This window comes from Pinus tabuliformis, chromosome J (assembly GCF_031772625.1).
Source record: "Pinus tabuliformis cultivar Carrire ecotype Pingquan chromosome J, CPIR1, whole genome shotgun sequence".
Lineage (NCBI taxonomy): Eukaryota > Viridiplantae > Streptophyta > Pinopsida > Pinales > Pinaceae > Pinus > Pinus tabuliformis.
In genome coordinates this window covers 1,492,192,914-1,492,212,718 of record NC_142295.1, presented here as the reverse complement: position 1 = coordinate 1,492,212,718, position 19,805 = coordinate 1,492,192,914, and the positions used below count along the sequence as shown (strand labels likewise).

The 19,805-nt window shown below is 40.4% G+C and overlaps 1 protein-coding gene across 1 annotated transcript in view; it reads left to right on the top strand.

Annotated features, from left to right (window-relative positions):
* Nucleotides 1-19,805, top strand: part of RPL24 (Translation protein SH3-like family protein) — a 286,928-nt gene that overhangs the window by 129,945 nt on the left and 137,178 nt on the right. Inside the window, exon 2 of the mRNA XM_089379678.1 lies at nucleotides 847-885. Within this exon, the coding sequence (XP_089235804.1) occupies nucleotides 847-885 (39 nt within the window). The remainder of the gene's footprint in view (nucleotides 1-846; nucleotides 886-19,805) is intronic.

The following is a 19,805-nucleotide window of genomic DNA, read 5'->3' as shown; positions in this document are numbered from 1 at the left end:
GTCGTGTAGTAAATGGCGGATTTGTTGAATTCAGAATAGTGGGGTCTGTATTTGGAACTGATTTAACGGTGAAATTGGACCAATTGAACACTGTTGTGTTTTTTGCATGGTTGAAATATAACAATATTATTGTATTGTGGACTGTAAATATAGGAAGTTAAATTTTGCAAGGAATGACTTATTAGTTGTGAAATAAAGAAAATTTGTTGTACTGCTTAAAAAATCCCTAACCAGAACGGAGAAAATTGCCCTAGCCCATTACACATTAAAATATTTATTTTGGTAAAGAGAAAGGAATCAAAACTTATTTCCCTTTGATCACTTCTATGGATAAAACATGGTAGGCCTTAAGGAGAACATTGGGGCCCAGCCTTAGACCATGCATTGTTGTAAGTTTAACCTCTAATGCAGGTGCCCACATGGCTACCTCAAGGTTGTAAAAACAGAACCTTACTATATGGTGTGAAACTCCTTCCTCCCCACCATTAATCACAAGCCTCTTGGAAACTCCTACTAGTCTATCTTGAGGGTTGAAAGAATACTATTTGTTATAGTCTTACGGTGTAATGAAACTCACTCAATCTACAAAGTAAGGTGATGACTATATTGGTGTGCATGCAACATTGCAAACTTATATTAATAGCCATAGTGCCATGTAGTTGACGTTACTAATTTTCTTCATTGTTTTTATCATGTTATCTCATTTTGAATCATAGTTAGTTTACACATATAGGAGTTGTACTTATAGAGACATTTGACATGGGTGATACATTGGTGACCCTTTAATCAAGCCCTTCCAAATTTACTTGATCGTTTTCTGACATTTATTTCTTGTTTGATGTGCAGGCCAATTCCTCCAGGACACCATGCCTAATTACGATGAAGGTTTATTCCACTCTTTAATTTCCTCTTTTGTATTCATTGGTCTCTTATTCATTTTATATTTGTTTTTATTGACACAATTAATTTGATGAACTAGAAATTGCTCTTTGTGTGTGTATTGAGAGAGAGAGAGAGATAGAGATAGAGAGCGAGAGAGATGTTTAACACTAGAGTATGCATTCAAAAGGCTCAAAGTGATACCCTCTTTGTATTCGATGGCCTCTTATTTCATTTTACATTGTTTTTATTGACATGATTAATTTGATGAACAGGAAAATGCTCTTGGTGTTCGTTGATAAACAACATTATTTCCTAGTCATTTTCTTTGCTGATTTTAATTAAAATTTCAGCTCACTGAATAACATGTACTATTGGGATGTTAACAAGTACAGAAAAGATAAACATTGAAAGCAAAATGACACCAATCTCATACACATGCACACAAATAAATATTGCCCTTCAAATCTGTTGTTTCATTAATAAATTATCTTCAGCATAAAAGGGCTCCCTTATTGGGAAAATGACCCTTTCAGGAAAAATACAAACAGCAAAACCTGGAATATTTCCAATTGATCAAACCCTCAAAATTTGCCCTTTGATCTTGTTAGCTGCTAGATCCTTCTCCCTTGCTGCCCCTGGTTCTTATTCCTCGAACCCTGCATACTTGGATGAATGTCCTCCATCCAATCGCTAAGATATCACTATCTAAATGTCTTGTGTTCACTTGATGTGTCTTATCCCTCAACTTAGCCTTTTTTTTATAAGTTTGAGTTGTTCCCTGAATCCACAACCCTAATCTCCAAAGTGATTGACAGTTGAGATTATATTTCAACATCACTTGAGATCAATGATTGAGATTCTTCTAATTCACTAATGCAAATAACCTTTGCATCTCTCTAGATTAAACTCACTTTTCTCATAAAAATAAATTACTTTAATAATTAAAATAATTGCTAAGGTTAAAGGTTAATTAGATGACTTCCACGTCTAGGCACTTAGACTTGTGTGCAAGTACTATGGCAGTCTAGGATCGAAACATTGTGTAAAATACTCACAACCTCATTACTTTTCAGATTTTTTATAGGCTAGTCAAAGTCAGTCAAAGTGGAAAGGTTAAGAATTTCCATCAAGTCTTAAACCTAAAGTAATGGAGAAGCATACAAATTAGACAAATGCTATGGGAGGGCCCTCTCCATGAGAACAAATAAATGTCAATAAGTTGCAAGTTACATGAAAAACACTGAAGAGGTGAAAAGTACTTACCTAGGAAGGGTGCTACGCTCAATCTTTATGAGTTTGTTTGTTTTAATATTGCTTCAACTTTGTTTTCCTACTCAAAGAAGTTGGACCTTGGTTGGTGGCTAGATTTTATGTTTGGGAGTTGCCATTCTAATATGCTGCCTCAACAACACTATTTTAGAGGTCTTGTTTTCCTATGTTGAATGTCTTACACATTTTCTTGAAGTTGGCATTTCCTTGGCCGAATAATTGGCCTATGTTCTTCATTGAGGAGGTGTATGCATTTGACTTTTTGCTGATGCATTACACAAACTTTGTTTTATTCTAGACCATGGCAATAGAGAGTGTATAGGTTATCTCACATGGGTTAAATGTGCCATGGAAGCTTGCTTATCTTAGAAAACAAGTCATAGGTCAACTAAAGAGACATAGCCCATGATTTTGATAGGAGTGGTACACACTATTGATGGAAAGTCCTTCGTTCTTCTAAACTTGAAGTTGCAATTAAGTTTGTTTGATAGTTCTAGGTTTCTTCGACATAACTCTACTTAAAAAATAAAAATCCTTATTTTTTTTCTATACAATATATAGCTACTTGTGTCCAATTCTTAGGTCTTAGATTCAGTATGAGGTTTGCTTTCTGAATCCCAACCTCAACGTAGCAAGGGACATGAGTATCTTTTTGCGATGCACTTTTAGGATTCCTTCAAAGATTCATCTCTTTGACATGATCATCAAGCCTACTATGTTATATGGTGTCAACGCTTGGAGGCCTAGTTTACTACTAGTGAATTGGGCTCGTTTAGAGAGAGTCCAATCTACTATACTCTAATGTAAGATTTGTTGCAGATGTAATATCCTGTAAGCGATTGTCCAAGATGAGTTTGGTGCCCACCCCTTCAGCCTAAGAGTATTTTTAGGCTTATCTTTTTTATTCATGTGATATGGAGTATGTACATTAGGTATTTTTAGGCGTATCTTTTTTATTCATAGGATATGCACAATAGGTGATTCAACTATAATGGGAGAAAGATACCCCTATTTGAATTTTGGTCCTGTGTTATTTGGAGGAAATTGCTTCCATGGACCTCTTAGGGCAGATGCAATGTTGGATTCTTGAAAGATTCTTCACTCCTATAGTCCACTGACATTTCTATTGAGTGCCTCCCTCCTTTTAGGTATTCCTTGGATGCCCCTAGCCACCTTCTCCCTCTAAGAGTGCTTGATAGGGTGGCCAAGTGTTGAAGTATGTAACTAGGTTCGGTCTTCATAAATATGAAATGTACTCTTGATTCTTGTATATTGTAAAAAGAAAGAAAAATTATTATTATTATTATTTTTGTAGCATGGCTTTCATGCTCAAGGTCAATTTATTTGTATGTCAAGCACCCATTGAGTGCTTATAGGGTTTGTCATAGAGTCAAGAAGTCAATGAGTCATTGTAATATATAAAAGACCCCACTGGGCATGATGTATCAAGTCAAAAAAAATTATGTAAGTCAATTTCAGTCATAAGGACCATCCAAGATCAAGTTGGCCTAGCCATCAACAAGTTGACCTACAAGGAAGGAAAAGTTGACCTCATGATGACAATCCGAACTCTAAGGGAAGCCTGTATATAAGAGGCACTCGATCTCATTTGAAGACACATCCAACAAGTTTGCATTAGAGGAAATTTCAGCCTAAAAGTGCCCATGAAATTTTCGCGTAATTTCCATGTCATAATATGTAAACCAATCAAAATCCCTTAAATTTAATAAGAGGTAAATGTCCCAAATAATTTTAAATCGTTTAATTTGGGTATTCATGAAATATTTTATTATTAATTTCGGTATCGGTGAAATATTTTATTATTAATTTTGGTATTCGTGAAATATTTTATTAATGTTATTTACCTATCTTACCTATATAAATTAGAATATTGAAAAAGATATTAATGCAACATAAATCTTGATATTAGTGAAGAAATATAAATTAAAAATGCGGGCCCATTTGACATTAATAACCATGCCAAAAAAACACCAAAAAAAATAGTTAAATATAAAATATATATAAACAATTAAATATAGACAATTATAGTTAAATCTAAAATAGTTAGATAGTTAAAAAAAATTTATAATTATAGTTAAATATAAAATATTTAAATAGTTAAAAAGTGGTTAAATATAACATATAACATATAAAATATAAAATATAAAATAGTTAAAAATAAACTATAGTTATAGTTAAATATAAAATAGATAAATAGTTAAAAAACTTATTCCAGAAAGGACAAATTACCAAAAATATTAAAGATATAGTTAAATATAAATTAGTTAAATAGTTAAAAAATAGTTATAAAACATATTCGAAAAAGGACAAATTACCGGATTCCGACGAAAAATATAGAATATATAGTTAAATATAATTAACTATAAAATAGTTAAATATAATTAAATAGTTAAATTGTTAAAAAAGCGTATTCCAGAAACGACAAATTACCGGATTCCGGCCAAAAAATATATTTCGGACGAAATTGTGGCTTTAGTAAACAATGTCGTAAAAACAACACCCAAAAACTTGTTGATTTTGGGTAGCATCGGATGTGCTCTAGCCTTGAAATTTGGTGGAGAGGCTAAGGCGCATGAGATCTCCAAGACCTAGAAATTGTTTGGAGAAATTCTACCGGATGAAGAGATATTAAAACAATTAATATTTTTAATAGGTCCCTAAGTCTAAAATTAGGAAAATAAAAATATTAATGTGTATTAATATAAAATGGGTGAGAAAGTTCTAAGTGACGAGGATCAAGCCAATTCTAATCTTAGCCGTTGATTAGGGACTTAATCTCGGCCGTTGAATCGTCAACAGAAAAAATATAAGAGAAGGCTTGAGGGTCAGTTGGAGACACACTAAGAGAGATCAAGGATTCGATTTTCTGGGGTGAGGTTTGCTGAAGAAATCGAGTTAGTGATCAGTTGCAGTGAGGGGGGCAGTTCAACAAGAGATTTCCATCCAAGGTTGAAGAATACATAGTAGAGAGGCAGTGAAGTGCCGGAAGAGACAATGCAGGCCCAAGAAGGGCTGACGCATAAAACAGTGCGAAACACGCATATGGATTTCCAATGAATTAATTAATTGATGAGCAAGCTGAAGCTCAATAATAATACAGAGATATTTACAATAATAGAAACATCAAGTTTCTATGTAGGACATGGAAACAATCAGTTTCATCTAAGAAACTGCTAAAAGAATAAAAATAGCAACAGCTAAAAGAATGAGCATTAAATACTAAATAGGAATATTCTAATACCCTCCCTTAATGCTCAATCTATTTACGACACCAATAGACCCTCTGAATTTTACAAACTTATCAGGGCCAAGAGGCTTGGTGAAGATGTCTGCAGGTTGCTCTGTTGTGGGAACATATTGCAGCTGAATGGATCCGTCTTCAACAAGCTGGCGAATGTAATGGCAATGAGTTTCCACATGCTTTGTTCGTTCATGAAAGACTGGATTCTTGGCAAGTTTGAGCACTCCCTGATTATCACAAAACAAGGAAGTAGGACCTGTCTGGGAAACATGCATATCCGCAAGCATACGTCGAAGCCAAACTGCCTCACAGGATGCCTTAACTGCTCCCCGATACTCTGCTTCTGTTGAGGAGAGAGCCACTGCCTGCTGCTTCTTACTAGTCCAGGTAACAGCACCGGATCCTAGGCTAAACACATACCCAGCTGTAGATTTACGGTCATCAACCGAACCGGCCCAGTCAGAATCTGTGTAACCACTGAGTATAGGATCGGAACTTCGAGTGTATAGGAGTCCATAATCAAAAGTGCCACGCACATATCGTAGCACACGCTTTGCTGCTATCCAATGATCAGCTTTAGGAGCTGTCATGAAGCGGGAAATGTAGCTCACTGCAAAACTGATGTCAGGTCTGGTGGTAGTAAGGTAGATGAGACTGCCCACCAATTGCCTGAATAAAGTTTCATCCACAAGGGGAGAGGATGACTGAGCTGAAAGTTTGAGTCTTGGTTCCATAGGAGTCGTGACTGGTTTGCAATCCTGCATTCTGAACCTGTCCACAAGATTTTTGGCATACTTGGACTGAGAGAGAAAGATGTGGCTTTCAGTCTGCCAAACTTCAACCCCCAAACAGTAATGAAGAAGTCCCAAGTCTATCATATCAAAGGTTCTGCATAGGTCTTGTTTGATCCCATGGATCAAATGTGCAGAGCTGCCAGTGATGATAAGGTCATCCACATAGACAACCACAAATAAGATATCATCACCAGTATGCTTGATATACAGGTTTGCATCAGATGGGCTCCGCTGAAAGCCATGATCTGTCAGGTACTGATCAATTTTCATGTACCAAGCCCGAGGAGCTTGTTTCAATCCATAGAGTGCTTTAGCTAATCTACACACTTTCTGTTCTTGACCAACAACCTTGAATCCTGGAGGTTGCGTCATGTAGACTTCTTCTTGTAGGTCACCATTTAGGAAAGCACTCTTTACATCCATCTGATGAACTTTCCAATTGAACTGAGCTGCTAGGGCAAGGACAAGCCGTATGGTACTCATCTTGGCTGTAGGAGCAAAAGTTTCTTCATAGTCGATGCCTTCCTTCTGTGAGAACCCTCGAGCCACAAGACGAGCTTTATACTTGTCTATGGTTCCGTCAGCTTTGTATTTCACTTTATACACCCATTTGCAGCTGATGGGCTTTTTCCCTGCAGGAAGATCAGAAAGGGTCCATGTGTGATTCTTCTGAAGACTCTGGAATTCAGCTTCCATAGCCTGTTCCCACTCAGATGTACCCTTAGCCTCTGAATAGGTTTGAGGCTCAAAAATACTGTGTAGGTTAGCCATAAGAACAAAATTGACTGTAAACTGTTGTTTGCTCTTATGTCTAGAAGTTCTACCTTCAAGGAGCTCATCATCCCTGAGATCACCAATGGTTTTAGCCCACCATTTAGGCCGAAGAGTAGAGGAACCAATATCAGGAGGAGGTGGAGAAGGCTCAAGAACAATAGGAGCAGCAAGATGAGGATTATTTTCTGGAGGAAGCTCAGATAGAGTATTATCAAACACTGATGCTGCATCATCCCTCCCATCAGGTGGACCGACCGGAAGAAGAACACTGTGAGGCTGCTCCTCAGAACATTGCTCAGAAGGAGAAGACTGAAAGAATCCTCTGTATTCATCAAATACTACATCCCGACTGAAGCTAAGACGACCAGTGGCTATATCTATCAGCCTATAGGCCTTGTGATGATCACTGTACCCTGTCATCATGAGTTTCTGGCTTTTGGAATCCAACTTAGAGCGCTTAGCATCTGGAATCCAAACATATGCAACTGAGCCAAATACTTTGAGGTGACTGATCTTAGGCTTACGGCCAGACCAAACCTCTTCAGGAGTCTTCCCCTTAACAGCCTGAGTGGGTGATCGGTTAAGAAGATAAACAGCAGTAAATACTGCTTCAGCCCAGAATTTGTTCGGAACACTCCTGTGTTGTAACATGGAACGAGCCATTTCAACAACCGTGCGGTTACGACGTTCGACAACACTGTTTTGCTGAGGAGTGTAGGGTGTAGTTAACTGGCGTTTGATGCCATGAGTATCACAGAAGTTGGAAAAAGCAGAAGAACAAAATTCCCCCCCGTTATCTGTCCTAAGAGTCATGATATTACAGCCAGACTCTTTTTCAACTAAGGTTTTAAACTTCTGAAAGGTACTAAATGCATCAGATTTATATTTTAGAAAATACACCCACATCTTTCTACTGAAATCATCTACAATAAGCAAAAAATATTTGCAAGCAGTGATAGAAGATGTATTCATAGGACCACAAATATCAGCATGAATTAACTGGAGTACCTTAGAAGCGCGCCAAGATTCTCCATCCTTGAATGAAGACCGATGTTGCTTGCCAGCTTGACAGGCACCGCATACGCCCAACTGCTGAGTCTGAATATCAGGTAACCCTGACACAAGTCCCTCCCGAGAGAGCTGAGAGAGATACTGCATGTTTAGATGCCCATATCGCTGATGCCACAGAGTGCTGATGGGAGAAACACGCGCTGCTAGAGCCACTTCTGGAGAATCACCAGTGTCAAGAAGCCTGTATAGACCATGATCTTCTAGGCCAACAGCAACTGTAAGACTAGTCTCCCTGTCGATAATGGAGCACTTGTGCGCACTGAACACTACATCAAGCTGAGGAGAGTTCCTCATAATCTGGCTGACAGACAGCAGATTAATTTCCATACCAGGAACATAGTACACATTCAAGAAGATGAGTGTGCGCCCACCAGACTGGATCTGAACGGTACCTCTGCCAACCACTGTGTACTTTTCACCTCCACCAAATACCACGGAATCACTGAAAGGTGAGAAGTCAATAAACCAGTCACGCCTGTGAGAGAAATGGCGTGATGCACCAGAGTCAATGTACCAAGCAGAAGACGGGACATGATCTGACGACCTTTTAGCCATAAAGGCGTAAAAGGCAGATTCTGTCTGCTCGGAATGTTCTGCCACATTCGCTGTCTGATGGGGCCCTCCCTGTTTCTTCTGTTCAGAAGCAATCCTCTGTCGGCAATCTTTCTTCATGTGACCGAACTTGTGACAGTAATTACACTGCACACTTTTCTTCCTAGCAGGATCAAAAGGCTGAGAAGAGCCTTTCTGCTGAAAGGACTGAGAGGACTGATATTTGGCAGCAAACGCATTTTCCGAGGACACTGATGAAGCACCACTACCAAACTGCTGTTTCCACCGATCCTGCTGCAGGAGTTTGGTGCATAACTCTGGAAACTTCAGATCAACATTTGTGGTGGTAATGTTGAGTGTTTCTATGAAGTGTTCATAAGATTTCGGTAGACTTTTCAGAGTAATGACTACCATATCTTCTTCCTCCATGGTCCGACCAATGGCTTCGAGCTGATCTCGAATGTCTTTAATCCTGTTAAGATGTTCCTGTAATGACATATGTTCGTCCATCATGATGGAGAACAGCTGATTCTTGAGAAAGAAGGCTCTGCTCTTGTCGGATGTCTCGTGCAATTCCTTAAGATGTTGCCAAATTTCAGCAGCAGTTTTGCCGGAAGGAATCTGCGGTAACTGATCATCAGTTACAGAAAGTTTGAGAAGCATAACAGCCTCTCGATTTCGATCATCAAACTTATCTTGATCGGTACCAGCTGTACCAGGACGGAGCTCTTTGGCCAAAACAAGCTGGTCAAGACGCCTATATTCAAAAATGGTCAACATTCTTTGTTTCCAGATGTTATAATTTGTGCCATTAAAGCGCTGACTGCCTTCCAACATCAGATTGGTTAACGAAGCCATCTGCACGTTTCCCAAGACACAGAAAATACAAAAAATCCTGCACGGATTTCAATGCGGATGCCGGCTGATCCGGACAAAATTTGACAGATGCTGATGTAAATATGAAGTGATGCCCAAAGGAAACTGATTTACCGTAAGAAGCACAATTTTCTTAAACAAACACTAGATAGGAACAACTTTTAAATACATCAACAAATTGGGCCCACAGGCAGGAAACTCAAGACAGATATGAAGAAACAGTGGCACGAAATTTCTGGAAAGGTAAAACTCTGTTTGATAAAAAAAAAATCAACTCATCTCCCTTTCCTGCTTGTAGAAATCACTGACAGATTACGTAGAAAATCAAGCACCCAAACTAATACATGCTTTGAGTTCTGTGCATAAAATACCCTTGATTTTCTCTCTGCTGTACGAATTAAAGTATTCCTTGAAAAAATTGATGGCTGTAAAACACAAAGAACTGTTGCGTACTTACGTGCCCTCGGCTCAGAAATTTTTGTTGCTACGCGGAGAAAGAAAACGCTGAGGAGCTCGTATAGGAAGCCGTCAATAAGCTGAGTAGCCGTTGCAGTCGAAGCCCAAGACAATTTCTACGACGGTGTTATCGCTGACAAATTCTCAGCCCGCAAATGGAAGCAGGCAAATGCCGCCCGCGCCTTGTCTCTCAGGATGAGTAAAAAACGCAATACTTTTGAAGATACGTCGAGGGCCAAGGAAATTAAAAAACGCTTACAAAGGGAGGAGCGGAAATGTGATTATGTCAAATAACACTCAGCTCCTGACGCTCGTGGGCAACCGTGTCTCCGTTGTGGACCTTGTGAAGTCGGAGTGGTGATGCTTCCCTGCGAGAAATGAGTTTCAAATGTCCTGAACAACGAGCCCAGTGCTACGCCTGCGTTGATTTATAAGAATCGATCATGCGATGTATTCTCTGGTGCGAGCGCGGGGCGGAGAAGGCGTGAAAAAAATTAGTCGTTCTGTGGTAGATGTAGCAGCAGCCGGGAGCTTTGAAATGCGTTCGAGCGGCTATCTCCTTGGTTGATATAGCAGGGACTGCGAATTGAGTCCAAATATGACTAAGGAACGAGCAGGGTAATGGTGAAACCCCAAGCAGAGCCCGTCGTTGACTCAAGTTCGAACAGCGTCAACCAGCTTGAAAACAAAAAACTCAGATGCAGACCCTGAGAGCAGTTTCGAAATGAAATACTGAATTTTTCAAACTATGAAAAATTATTTCGAAAAAAAAGATCCCTGTGCTCTGATACCATAAAACAGTGCGAAACACGCATATGGATTTCCAATGAATTAATTAATTGATGAGCAAGCTGAAGCTCAATAATAATACAGAGATATTTACAATAATAGAAACATCAAGTTTCTATGTAGGACATGGAAACAATCAGTTTCATCTAAGAAACTGCTAAAAGAATAAAAACAGTAACAGCTAAAAGAATGAGCATTAAATACTAAATAGGAATATTCTAATAATGCAGAGGTCAAACGAGCCAGTGCAGAGGATGCAGAGGGCTGTAGAGGCTGACACAAAGGACGTAGAGGGCCTCAGAGACAACACTGAGAGATTCTATGGGGCGGATAGGGAGCTGATCAACAGATCCTTAGCCAGGAGACGGTGACGCAGTTCCAAAGCAGTGCTTGGAGCAGCTTTCGCTGTCCAGTGCAAGGAACAGTCAGAGTCACCATGGGGTTGATCATCCGGTCGCTGGTTTGTCGGAATATCTGTCTCCGGAGAAAGGTACTACTGCCAAGGATATTCTCTGAAGGGTGAGCCATTTCTGGCACCCTAGTTGTATTCAAAAATTTGCTTAATAATAAAACCCTCATATATGCTGCACTGGTTTTCCTGCATTGGGTTTTTCGGGGACGATTGTCCAAAAATAATGGTGTCCCTTGTGTTATTGTTTCTGTTTACTTCAGTGCATGATCTATATATCTGTGAAGGCTGCATTTGTGCTTACTTTGATGTTTATGTAACTAAATAACTTGTTAATGTAAAGAACAAGTAGGAGATAGTAAACCAAAAATTGCAATAGGGGTTTTTGATGTGTTAGATTCAGGATTTTTCACAAAAATTAGTTAAATATAAAATATATATAGATAGTTAATATAAAATATAAATATAGATAGTTAAATATAGAATATAATTATAGACAACTATTTTAATAAAAGTGTCATATATTGAGGGATTTCGATAAAATAAAAAATTAGAAATAATATATTAATTTTTTTTATTAAATTTCGTGCTAATAAATATTGTGGAACATAGATAAAAATAAAGTTATATTAAAAAATTGTCTACATGGCATTTTTATTAATTTCTTGATTTTTATCAAGGAAGAAAAGGAGACCTAAAAGGAGCGAAGAAGAAGGAGAAACAAGGAGACAAAAAGTGAAATTGAAATATGAGTTTCTGGGCCATAAATCCTCTCACACGTGCAAAGAGTTAGGGCATCATTTTGCTCTAGCAAAACAGAAATTTCAGACCTCCAAATAAGCCGAATTTTGGTGCTATAAATATCAAGTTTGCAAGCCAAATTGCCAAGAAGAAAGAAGCAATCCAAGCGCAGGAGGTAGAAGGCAAAATTCATCATCTTTTCCTCACACGTGCGAGATAGGATTTTTGCAGTAGAGGCTGAAAATTGCAAACCTATAAATAGAAACCGAAATTTTGAAGAGAGGCCGAAATCTGAGGTATTGGAAGAATTTTGACTGATGTTGACTTAGTGGAAGGAAAGCTCATCAAAGAAGAGGTTGACTTGGTCTTGGAGGGGTCTTTGTCAAGGGTCTTAGGTCTTGGAATTCGCCATTTGAAGATTCTATAAGAAGAGAAAATTCTTGTGGGTTTTTCTCTCAAGAGGAGAGGTTTTGGCCCTGGATAGCAACCTATATTTTGTGTCTTCTTGTCTCATTGATTTTTTAGTTTGGTAGTTGTTTGATGATAAAAGAACACTATAATGATCAAGTAAAGAAGAAGCTCACTACAAGTACATCAAGTTAGGTAAAAGAACATCACAAGAAATTATCAAAGTAAGGGAAATCACCCTAATATAGCTGCCCTTGATTTCTCAACACCAAGGAGGGCACATATTGAGACTATGTTAGCGAAATCTAGCACCTAGTGCAAACCCTCCCAAGGTGGCTTAGACAATGTGCAACACATGGGCTATCACTTGAGCAACTACTCTCTCTTTAGTTAAGGACACAATCCAACACAAGGTAGGATTCCTTAGTAGGGCTTAAGGATCAAGTAACCCAAGGATCTTAAGCTAAATGTTCCATAAGGTTCCTTACAAAAAAAATTCACTCGTTAAAGGTATTACAAACTAGGGGTTGTAGTGGATGACAGATTAAATTAATGACTTAGATTCAAAAGGCCTGTGCGTCAATATAAAGGCTAAGGTTAATGTAAGCAGTCTCAAATAGGTCACTTAAACACATCAAATCAAGAAAAACTCATGGTTGTTGTAAACCGGGGTTTTAGGGCTGCAAATTGCAGCAAAACAAAAGTTTATAGCAACAAAAAATTTAGCTCTGAAAAATGTGTAAAATTTTTGATGGGATGAAGGCTAAATTTAAGAGTAAACTAAGGACGCAATTACAACAAATTTTGATGGTTAATATAACATATAACAACAAATAAAGTATGACGTCAGCCCTAGAAAATGGCCGAAAAATGCATTAAAAACTTTGAAATTGAAACTTAATCCTAGGGCATACATGAACAAGTGATTAAATGCTAAAAACATAATATTTTGCTATAGTTATCCCTAATTTACCATAAAAAAAGGAAAAATGAATTTAGGGTTTTAAAGGAATGTCACAATGATAATACCTCTGCGCTGTCTTGATATGAAAGAATACTTCAATACCAGGATCCCAGGCCATCTTGTCCCACATGAAGCTCCCCTCGCTCCACTCATTATCTTGCCCGATGCAAGTACCAGAAGTCCCCTGCTCCATCAGTGACTCGCTAAAGCCCAATGGAAGATTTGTATGATCTCCCTCTGTAGTAGCCAACGCATCCCTAAAGGTTATTGAGTTGTGAAGAGCTGTGATGCCCTAGTTCCCTGCTAATCCCAGAGTGGTGCACGCTGCACTACTCTGACTATGACATACTCCCCATCGTGTGCAAATAGTATCCTCCCCTCCTGAGGCCTAGTGGAAAAAAATCTGAGAAAGTCAAGCTCATCACGCCTGGGCATCTCCATGATGCCAATATCTACCCCTCCACTACCAATCTCAACTCTGAGCCATAACAGGACAAGTCTGCCTCGCCATGCAGTGGAGGTTTCAGTGATCCCCCATGTGACAAACCCAAAGTGAATTGGATCATCCTTTGCCATGACCCTGTTCATCACAAAGCGAAGTGATCTGCTCGCCAACCGGATCCCCGGATTCCCCAAACATACGAGGAGCTCATAACTCCCACTCCTCACAGGATGTCGCTACGTAACGTCATTACCAGCTAGAACCCATCTAGCCCTCATCTCTGATCCCTGTATGTATTCCCTGGGTGGACCCGAAGTATAAGGAGTAGGTCTCATGCCTATGAACTTGCTACTCTTGCCAGACCATACAGTGAAATCTGCTATCCCAACTCTTGATGATACACCTTGACACTACTCGGAGTTTGGGTACCCTCCTGTAGATGAAGTCTACCATCCACCGTCCCCCAAGTGTGAGCTCAGGCGGGGAATATATGCTACCTCGACTATCAACCACGACATCCCTAAGCCTGTATCCGACAGCTCGTGCACCTACCAAGGGTCTCAACTGAAGAGTCTCCTCCCAGTTCATGGCACGGAGTGTCTCATCCAACTGTCTAGGGTGAGCCTCCCATACCCTACTGCCTGAATGGAGAGTGTCAAGAGGAAACAACCAAACACTTTGTGATTGTAAGCAACACTAGAGGATGATGGGCGGGTATGTCCCAAACTATATGATCAAAATTTTGCCGGAATGCCCAAGAGTGATTCTACAGACGACACTCTCTCCACCTCGAATCTGCTAATAACTCCCTCGAAGCCCTGTCTCTGCTAAGAATGGTGTCCCCAGATGCTCAATAATGTCCTCATCGATCCTAGGTGAGATGCATCCAATGGTACACTGAATGCCCCTGTCCATATGCCTCCTTGGAGGCAACGCTCCAAGAGGCTGCTGCGTTGCACCATGTGTCATTGCACACCACCAAGCAGCACCGCATTGCTTGACATACCGCTGTATGCCTCAACCTGTTCCTATACACTACCAGATACCCCCGACTACGGCTATGCCATCCTGTACCGTCCAGTGTCTTGCCTGTGTCACTGCACCGGTCACTCCCTGCATGTACTCAATGCGATGTGAGGCACTCCCCCATGCGTCTCCATGCCCATCTGCAGACCAATGCTCCACGCTAGATGCTCCTACCCATCCCCGAATGAGATGGCCTAAAGCTGTATTCGTATCAATGTTTTAAAACTCTGACTCCGACACCGACTCGACCGAGGATCGACTCTGACTTTGACTCCGACTCGGTATCGACTCGGCCGGCTCGATTTCAATGACTCGGTCGTTGTAAGAAATACATTAAATATTTTTTTATTTTATAAAAAAAACATAATTTTAAAGATTTTCATTCATGTTTCCAAACACAACATTACAATGTAGATAGAAGACAACATATGATCAAAGCAGGCTCATGTATATATCCATTATATCAAAATGGCACCCAGTGCATTGTCCAATACATACATGATGATGATATAGAGATCAAAATAAAAACACATAACCAAGGAGGCTAGAAATGGCCTCTACAACAAAAGTAAACTGTGACCAGTACTACTGGCTAGTGGCGTCACTGACTACTGCTAGAGGAGCCAAGATCATCTGGATCAACCTTTGGATCAGAGTTAGACAGGGGGCCCCATGGCTCCTCCTCATCATCATCTCCAACTGCAACTGTAGAAGTGGTAGCACTAGCAAGCTGTGCAGCAGCTGCACGCTGAGATAGACGAGATATGCGCTTCTGTCGTGGCTCCACAGAAGAAGCGCCTGCAACTGGAGGACTTGGGGTTGGCCTTGAGGCTGGTACAAGTGGATTAGGATCTGCATTCAACTGAACATTATGTTCGAGTTTTTCCTCCACCTGTAAATCCAAATCAAGATCCTCATCAGAATCAAACTCTGCTGGATGACTCTCCACAATGGGATCTGAATCAAGTCTTTTGTTCAACAATTGGTTGCGTATGAGCCAGAGGTTGTATTGGACATAGACTAGATCATTTAACTGTTTTTGATCCAAACGGTTTCTCGTCTTTGTGTGAATCCTCTCAAAGATAGACCAATTGCGATCACACCCAGTAGCACTGCAAGTTTGACTCAAAATACGAATTGCAAACCTTTGCAATTCTGGACAATGGCTACCAAAAGCCTCCCACCATTGTGCTGCAAAAAACATAGGAGTGTAATGAGTTAGCTCAACAAAATTACAAATTATATCCAACTTTCAAATTATAAATGATTTAACGAAATAAGTATTAAGAATTTGAAAATTGAAATCTTTGTTTACTTGGCTCATCTACTTCCCTTGCAATCTTTGCTAGGTTCTTCCAAAAGGTACCTGAGGCATTGCTGAAGGTTGTGGCCTGTCGGTGTATCTCCAGTTGATCACACTCCAATGGAATCATGCGATCAATGCAGTCAATCAATCCATCTCTAACCTCACCCTTCAAAGCTCCTGTCGCCTTAGCTTTATAATGATACCGTGGGTTCAAAAAATACCCAGCTGCATGTATAGGGTGATGGAGTTGATTGTTCCATTTTTCATCAATGATTGCCCAAATGGGCTCATACTTAGCCACTTTATCCTTGTATGCCCTCTTTATTTGCTCCTTTGCTTGATCCATAGCCTCATAAATGAAGCCCATAACCAATCTTTCCCCATCCCCCAATTGCAACACCTTAACTAGTGGCTCAGCAAGCTTCACAATCTCTGCTGCCTTTCTCCAAAATATTTCTTCATTAACTTTCATTTTCAATTCTTTGCCTTCCAGTTTGTGAGACCACTGGCTTTGATTCCATTCTTCACTGGAAAAAATCTTTTGCAAGTTTCTATGTTGTGAAAGCATAGATTGCAATGTCAAAAAATGAGTAGCAAATCTAGTGATGGCAGGCCTAATAATATCCCCGCTCCTTGTGTGTTTCCTTATCAGGTTCAAAATCCATGAATGATTGTAGATAAATTTTGTTATGCTTTTGGCATGATCTACAATGTTTTTGACCCAATCTAATTTGCCAATATCCTCAAGCATGAGGTCTCTGCAATGTGCAACACATGGGGTCCAAAAGATGGTTCTGTTCTTTTCCTCTAACAATTTACCAGCAAGAACATAGTTAGAGGCATTATCTGTGATGACTTGAACAACATTAGCCACCCCCACCTCCTCAACAACCTCATCCAATAGCTGAAACAACAATTGTCCATCTTTTACCTTATCAGATGCATCAACTGATTTTAGAAACATGGTTCCCTGTGGGTAGAAGATAAGAAAGTTTATGATGGTACAGTTTCTTTGATTAGTCCATCCATCTGACATGATGGTACATCCTGTTCTTTCCCATGAGTCCTTGAAATCTTTCAAATACTCATTAATGGAGGCAATTTCTTCCTGCAAACGGTACCCCCTTAGCTCATGCATAGTAGGGCCTTTGAAGCCTTTTCCAGTAGCATGTATGGCATCAAACATAGGCTCATAATATGGTGAACAGGAAGCGTTGAAGGGAATATTGGCATCATACCACCATGTAGCTATGTAGTCACAAGCAGTCTCCGTCAATTCTTTCTTCCAATGGTCATTTAAAGTGGGTTGCAAATGACTTCTACTAGGTTGAGGACCATGTGCATCTGATGGAGAGGAGGGAGTGAAATAACTTTTGTTATTCATATCACCCTTTTTCATTTTACCCTTTCCCTTTTCTTGAATAGACTCAAAAGAGGGAGGAACATATCGGAAGGGGTTGGATGCATCAGTACAAGGGATAGAGGAAGAACCCTCAAAATCAAAATGGGGGTTGGTAGCCAACATTTTTTGTATATTCCTCTTCCTCCCAATTTCAACCTCTATCTCTTTTTGCCTAGCCTTATCTTCTTTAAACTTCTCAAAGCTGGCTAACAAATCCTTCCTAATCTCCCCAATTTCTGGTGAGGTACATGGAGTAACTTTGCCTCTAATCCTTGCCAAGTGTTGTTTTAGCCTATTAATGCCCCTAGGACCTTCCTTAATTTTCTTATGGTAAAATTTGCAATGCATTTGACTATCAACCATTTCAACATATGCCCAAGCAACATCTTTCACTCTAGGTGCCATTTTTTGACTTGAAAATGAAAGCAAACAATTTGAAAATGAACAAAAAAAAAGCATTGATTCAATGTTCATTTCTTTCACAAAAAACACTCTTTAGGATTTCTAGATTTGCACATAAAATTTAATAAGCAAAAATAGATTTTTACAAGTGAAAAAAATACCTCCTGGCACAAACTGCCTCCTCAAGCTTGCTCTAAGAAACCAACTCCTCAATGGCAAATGCTGCTCCAAATGGCTACCCAAGAAGCTCCTCACTCCAGCTACAATGCTTGCCCAAGACTCTTCACTACTGCTCCAGAAACAAACTCAACAACTCCTCGCACACTCTCACTGAAATTCTCACTCAAATGCATGAGATCGCTGTGAGAAAATGAGAGGGGTTGGGTGGGTTAAATAGGGTTTAGGAGAGGGGAATGGACACCAAAGACAAATTAGAGAAAACACATTCAGGTTGGAGTCCCCCAAAAAAACAAAATTAAAAAAAATTGACTGAGTTACGGGTTTTTGGGCCGCTGTCTCTAACCCGGCCAGGTTAATGCAGGCTCGGCCGAGCGACTAGGTTAATACCGCGCTGGCCGAGTTGTTAGAAAACTTGGCCGGCCAAATCAAATCCAAGGCCGAGTCACAGTTTTAAGGCCTGGCTCGGACCAACTCGGCTGGTTTTGAAAATAGAGATTCGTATGCATCAGCCCACACCTGACCGATATCATCACCTCCATCGTCGCATCATCATACCCTCTGGTAAATGGATCTTTACTCCAAATCCTCCCTAAGGTATCAGAGGAGTGAATGACCCTATGTGTCAGCAATGATGTTACCCTTGCGCTGCTCTTTTGTGCCCTCTGTGCTCCACACAAAAGTGAAGAATCCCCAACTCCATACAAGGCGCCATCTGGTGGCCTGCCAATGCCACCTCCTGCGACACACTCCTGCCAGAGTGTGTGGATCACCCCGTGATCCTATTTACAAATGTCGTACCAAGCCAACCCAAGAAGCATGTCCATAAACTGGTTTGCCACTGGTGCTAACCGAAACTCTCTTAGTGGAGGTGCACACTTGATTGCTAGGTCAACTATACCCTCTAGGTCGTAGTCAATTCATGTACTTGGGAAATGATAGGTGGTCCCTCCCAGATCCCAATGCCAGTCAGGGCTTCCAGCATCCCCAGTGCTTGAAAACTCTTGTTGAGCTCCACCTGGGTTCACTACCATCTCCATAGCCCACTCCACCAGGTACCAACTCAGAATCTCTCGCCACCCAACCCCAGGAGAGGGATCAAATGCACGAACCCCCGCACATAGAACAACACTAGCATGCGGGTGTTGCACCCTGTGCAACTTAGGTCGTCTAATCTCGTTATCCTGGTCAATACAGAAAATCTGACTCGGTAACTCTGTCTCTCTTTGTCCAATGGGCCAAGCTAACCTAACAGTGTTGCCAACCCCCTCTATGTATGCCCGAAGAGGGCTGCTGTCATGCTCCAACATGCACTCTACCTGCACCAATAGGTAATCCAACTGCTCCCCACCGTGAGTCAATTTGGCCGTGGACTCGGCACAAACTGCTCTCATGCCCTCTAGCTCGTCGTTCTGCTGCAGAATAGCCTCATGCACTAATGCGACCTTCCTTTTTAATGCTAGAAGGTCGACCTGAAACTGATGGAATTGTCGTGGGCCTCTATCGCCTGTAAACTCGGTCACAGCTCTAGATACCTCAACAACTGTTGGCATCTCATCCATGGGTAGCTCCTCCTCAATAGATGGCCTGATGTGTGTAGGCTCTATCTTCTCCACCAAGGAGTCAATTGGGGCTATCAAAGATGTCTCTAATAAAGGTGACTCCTGTGCCACACCGGGTATATCGATGTGCTCCTCACCATCCTGTCGGCTCTCAGCATCATGCTCAACCTCCTCCTCAGGCTCATGATATCTAAATCCAGGTCTCCACAAGCAAAAGCGCCCCCTGGTCTCACCCTCTAAT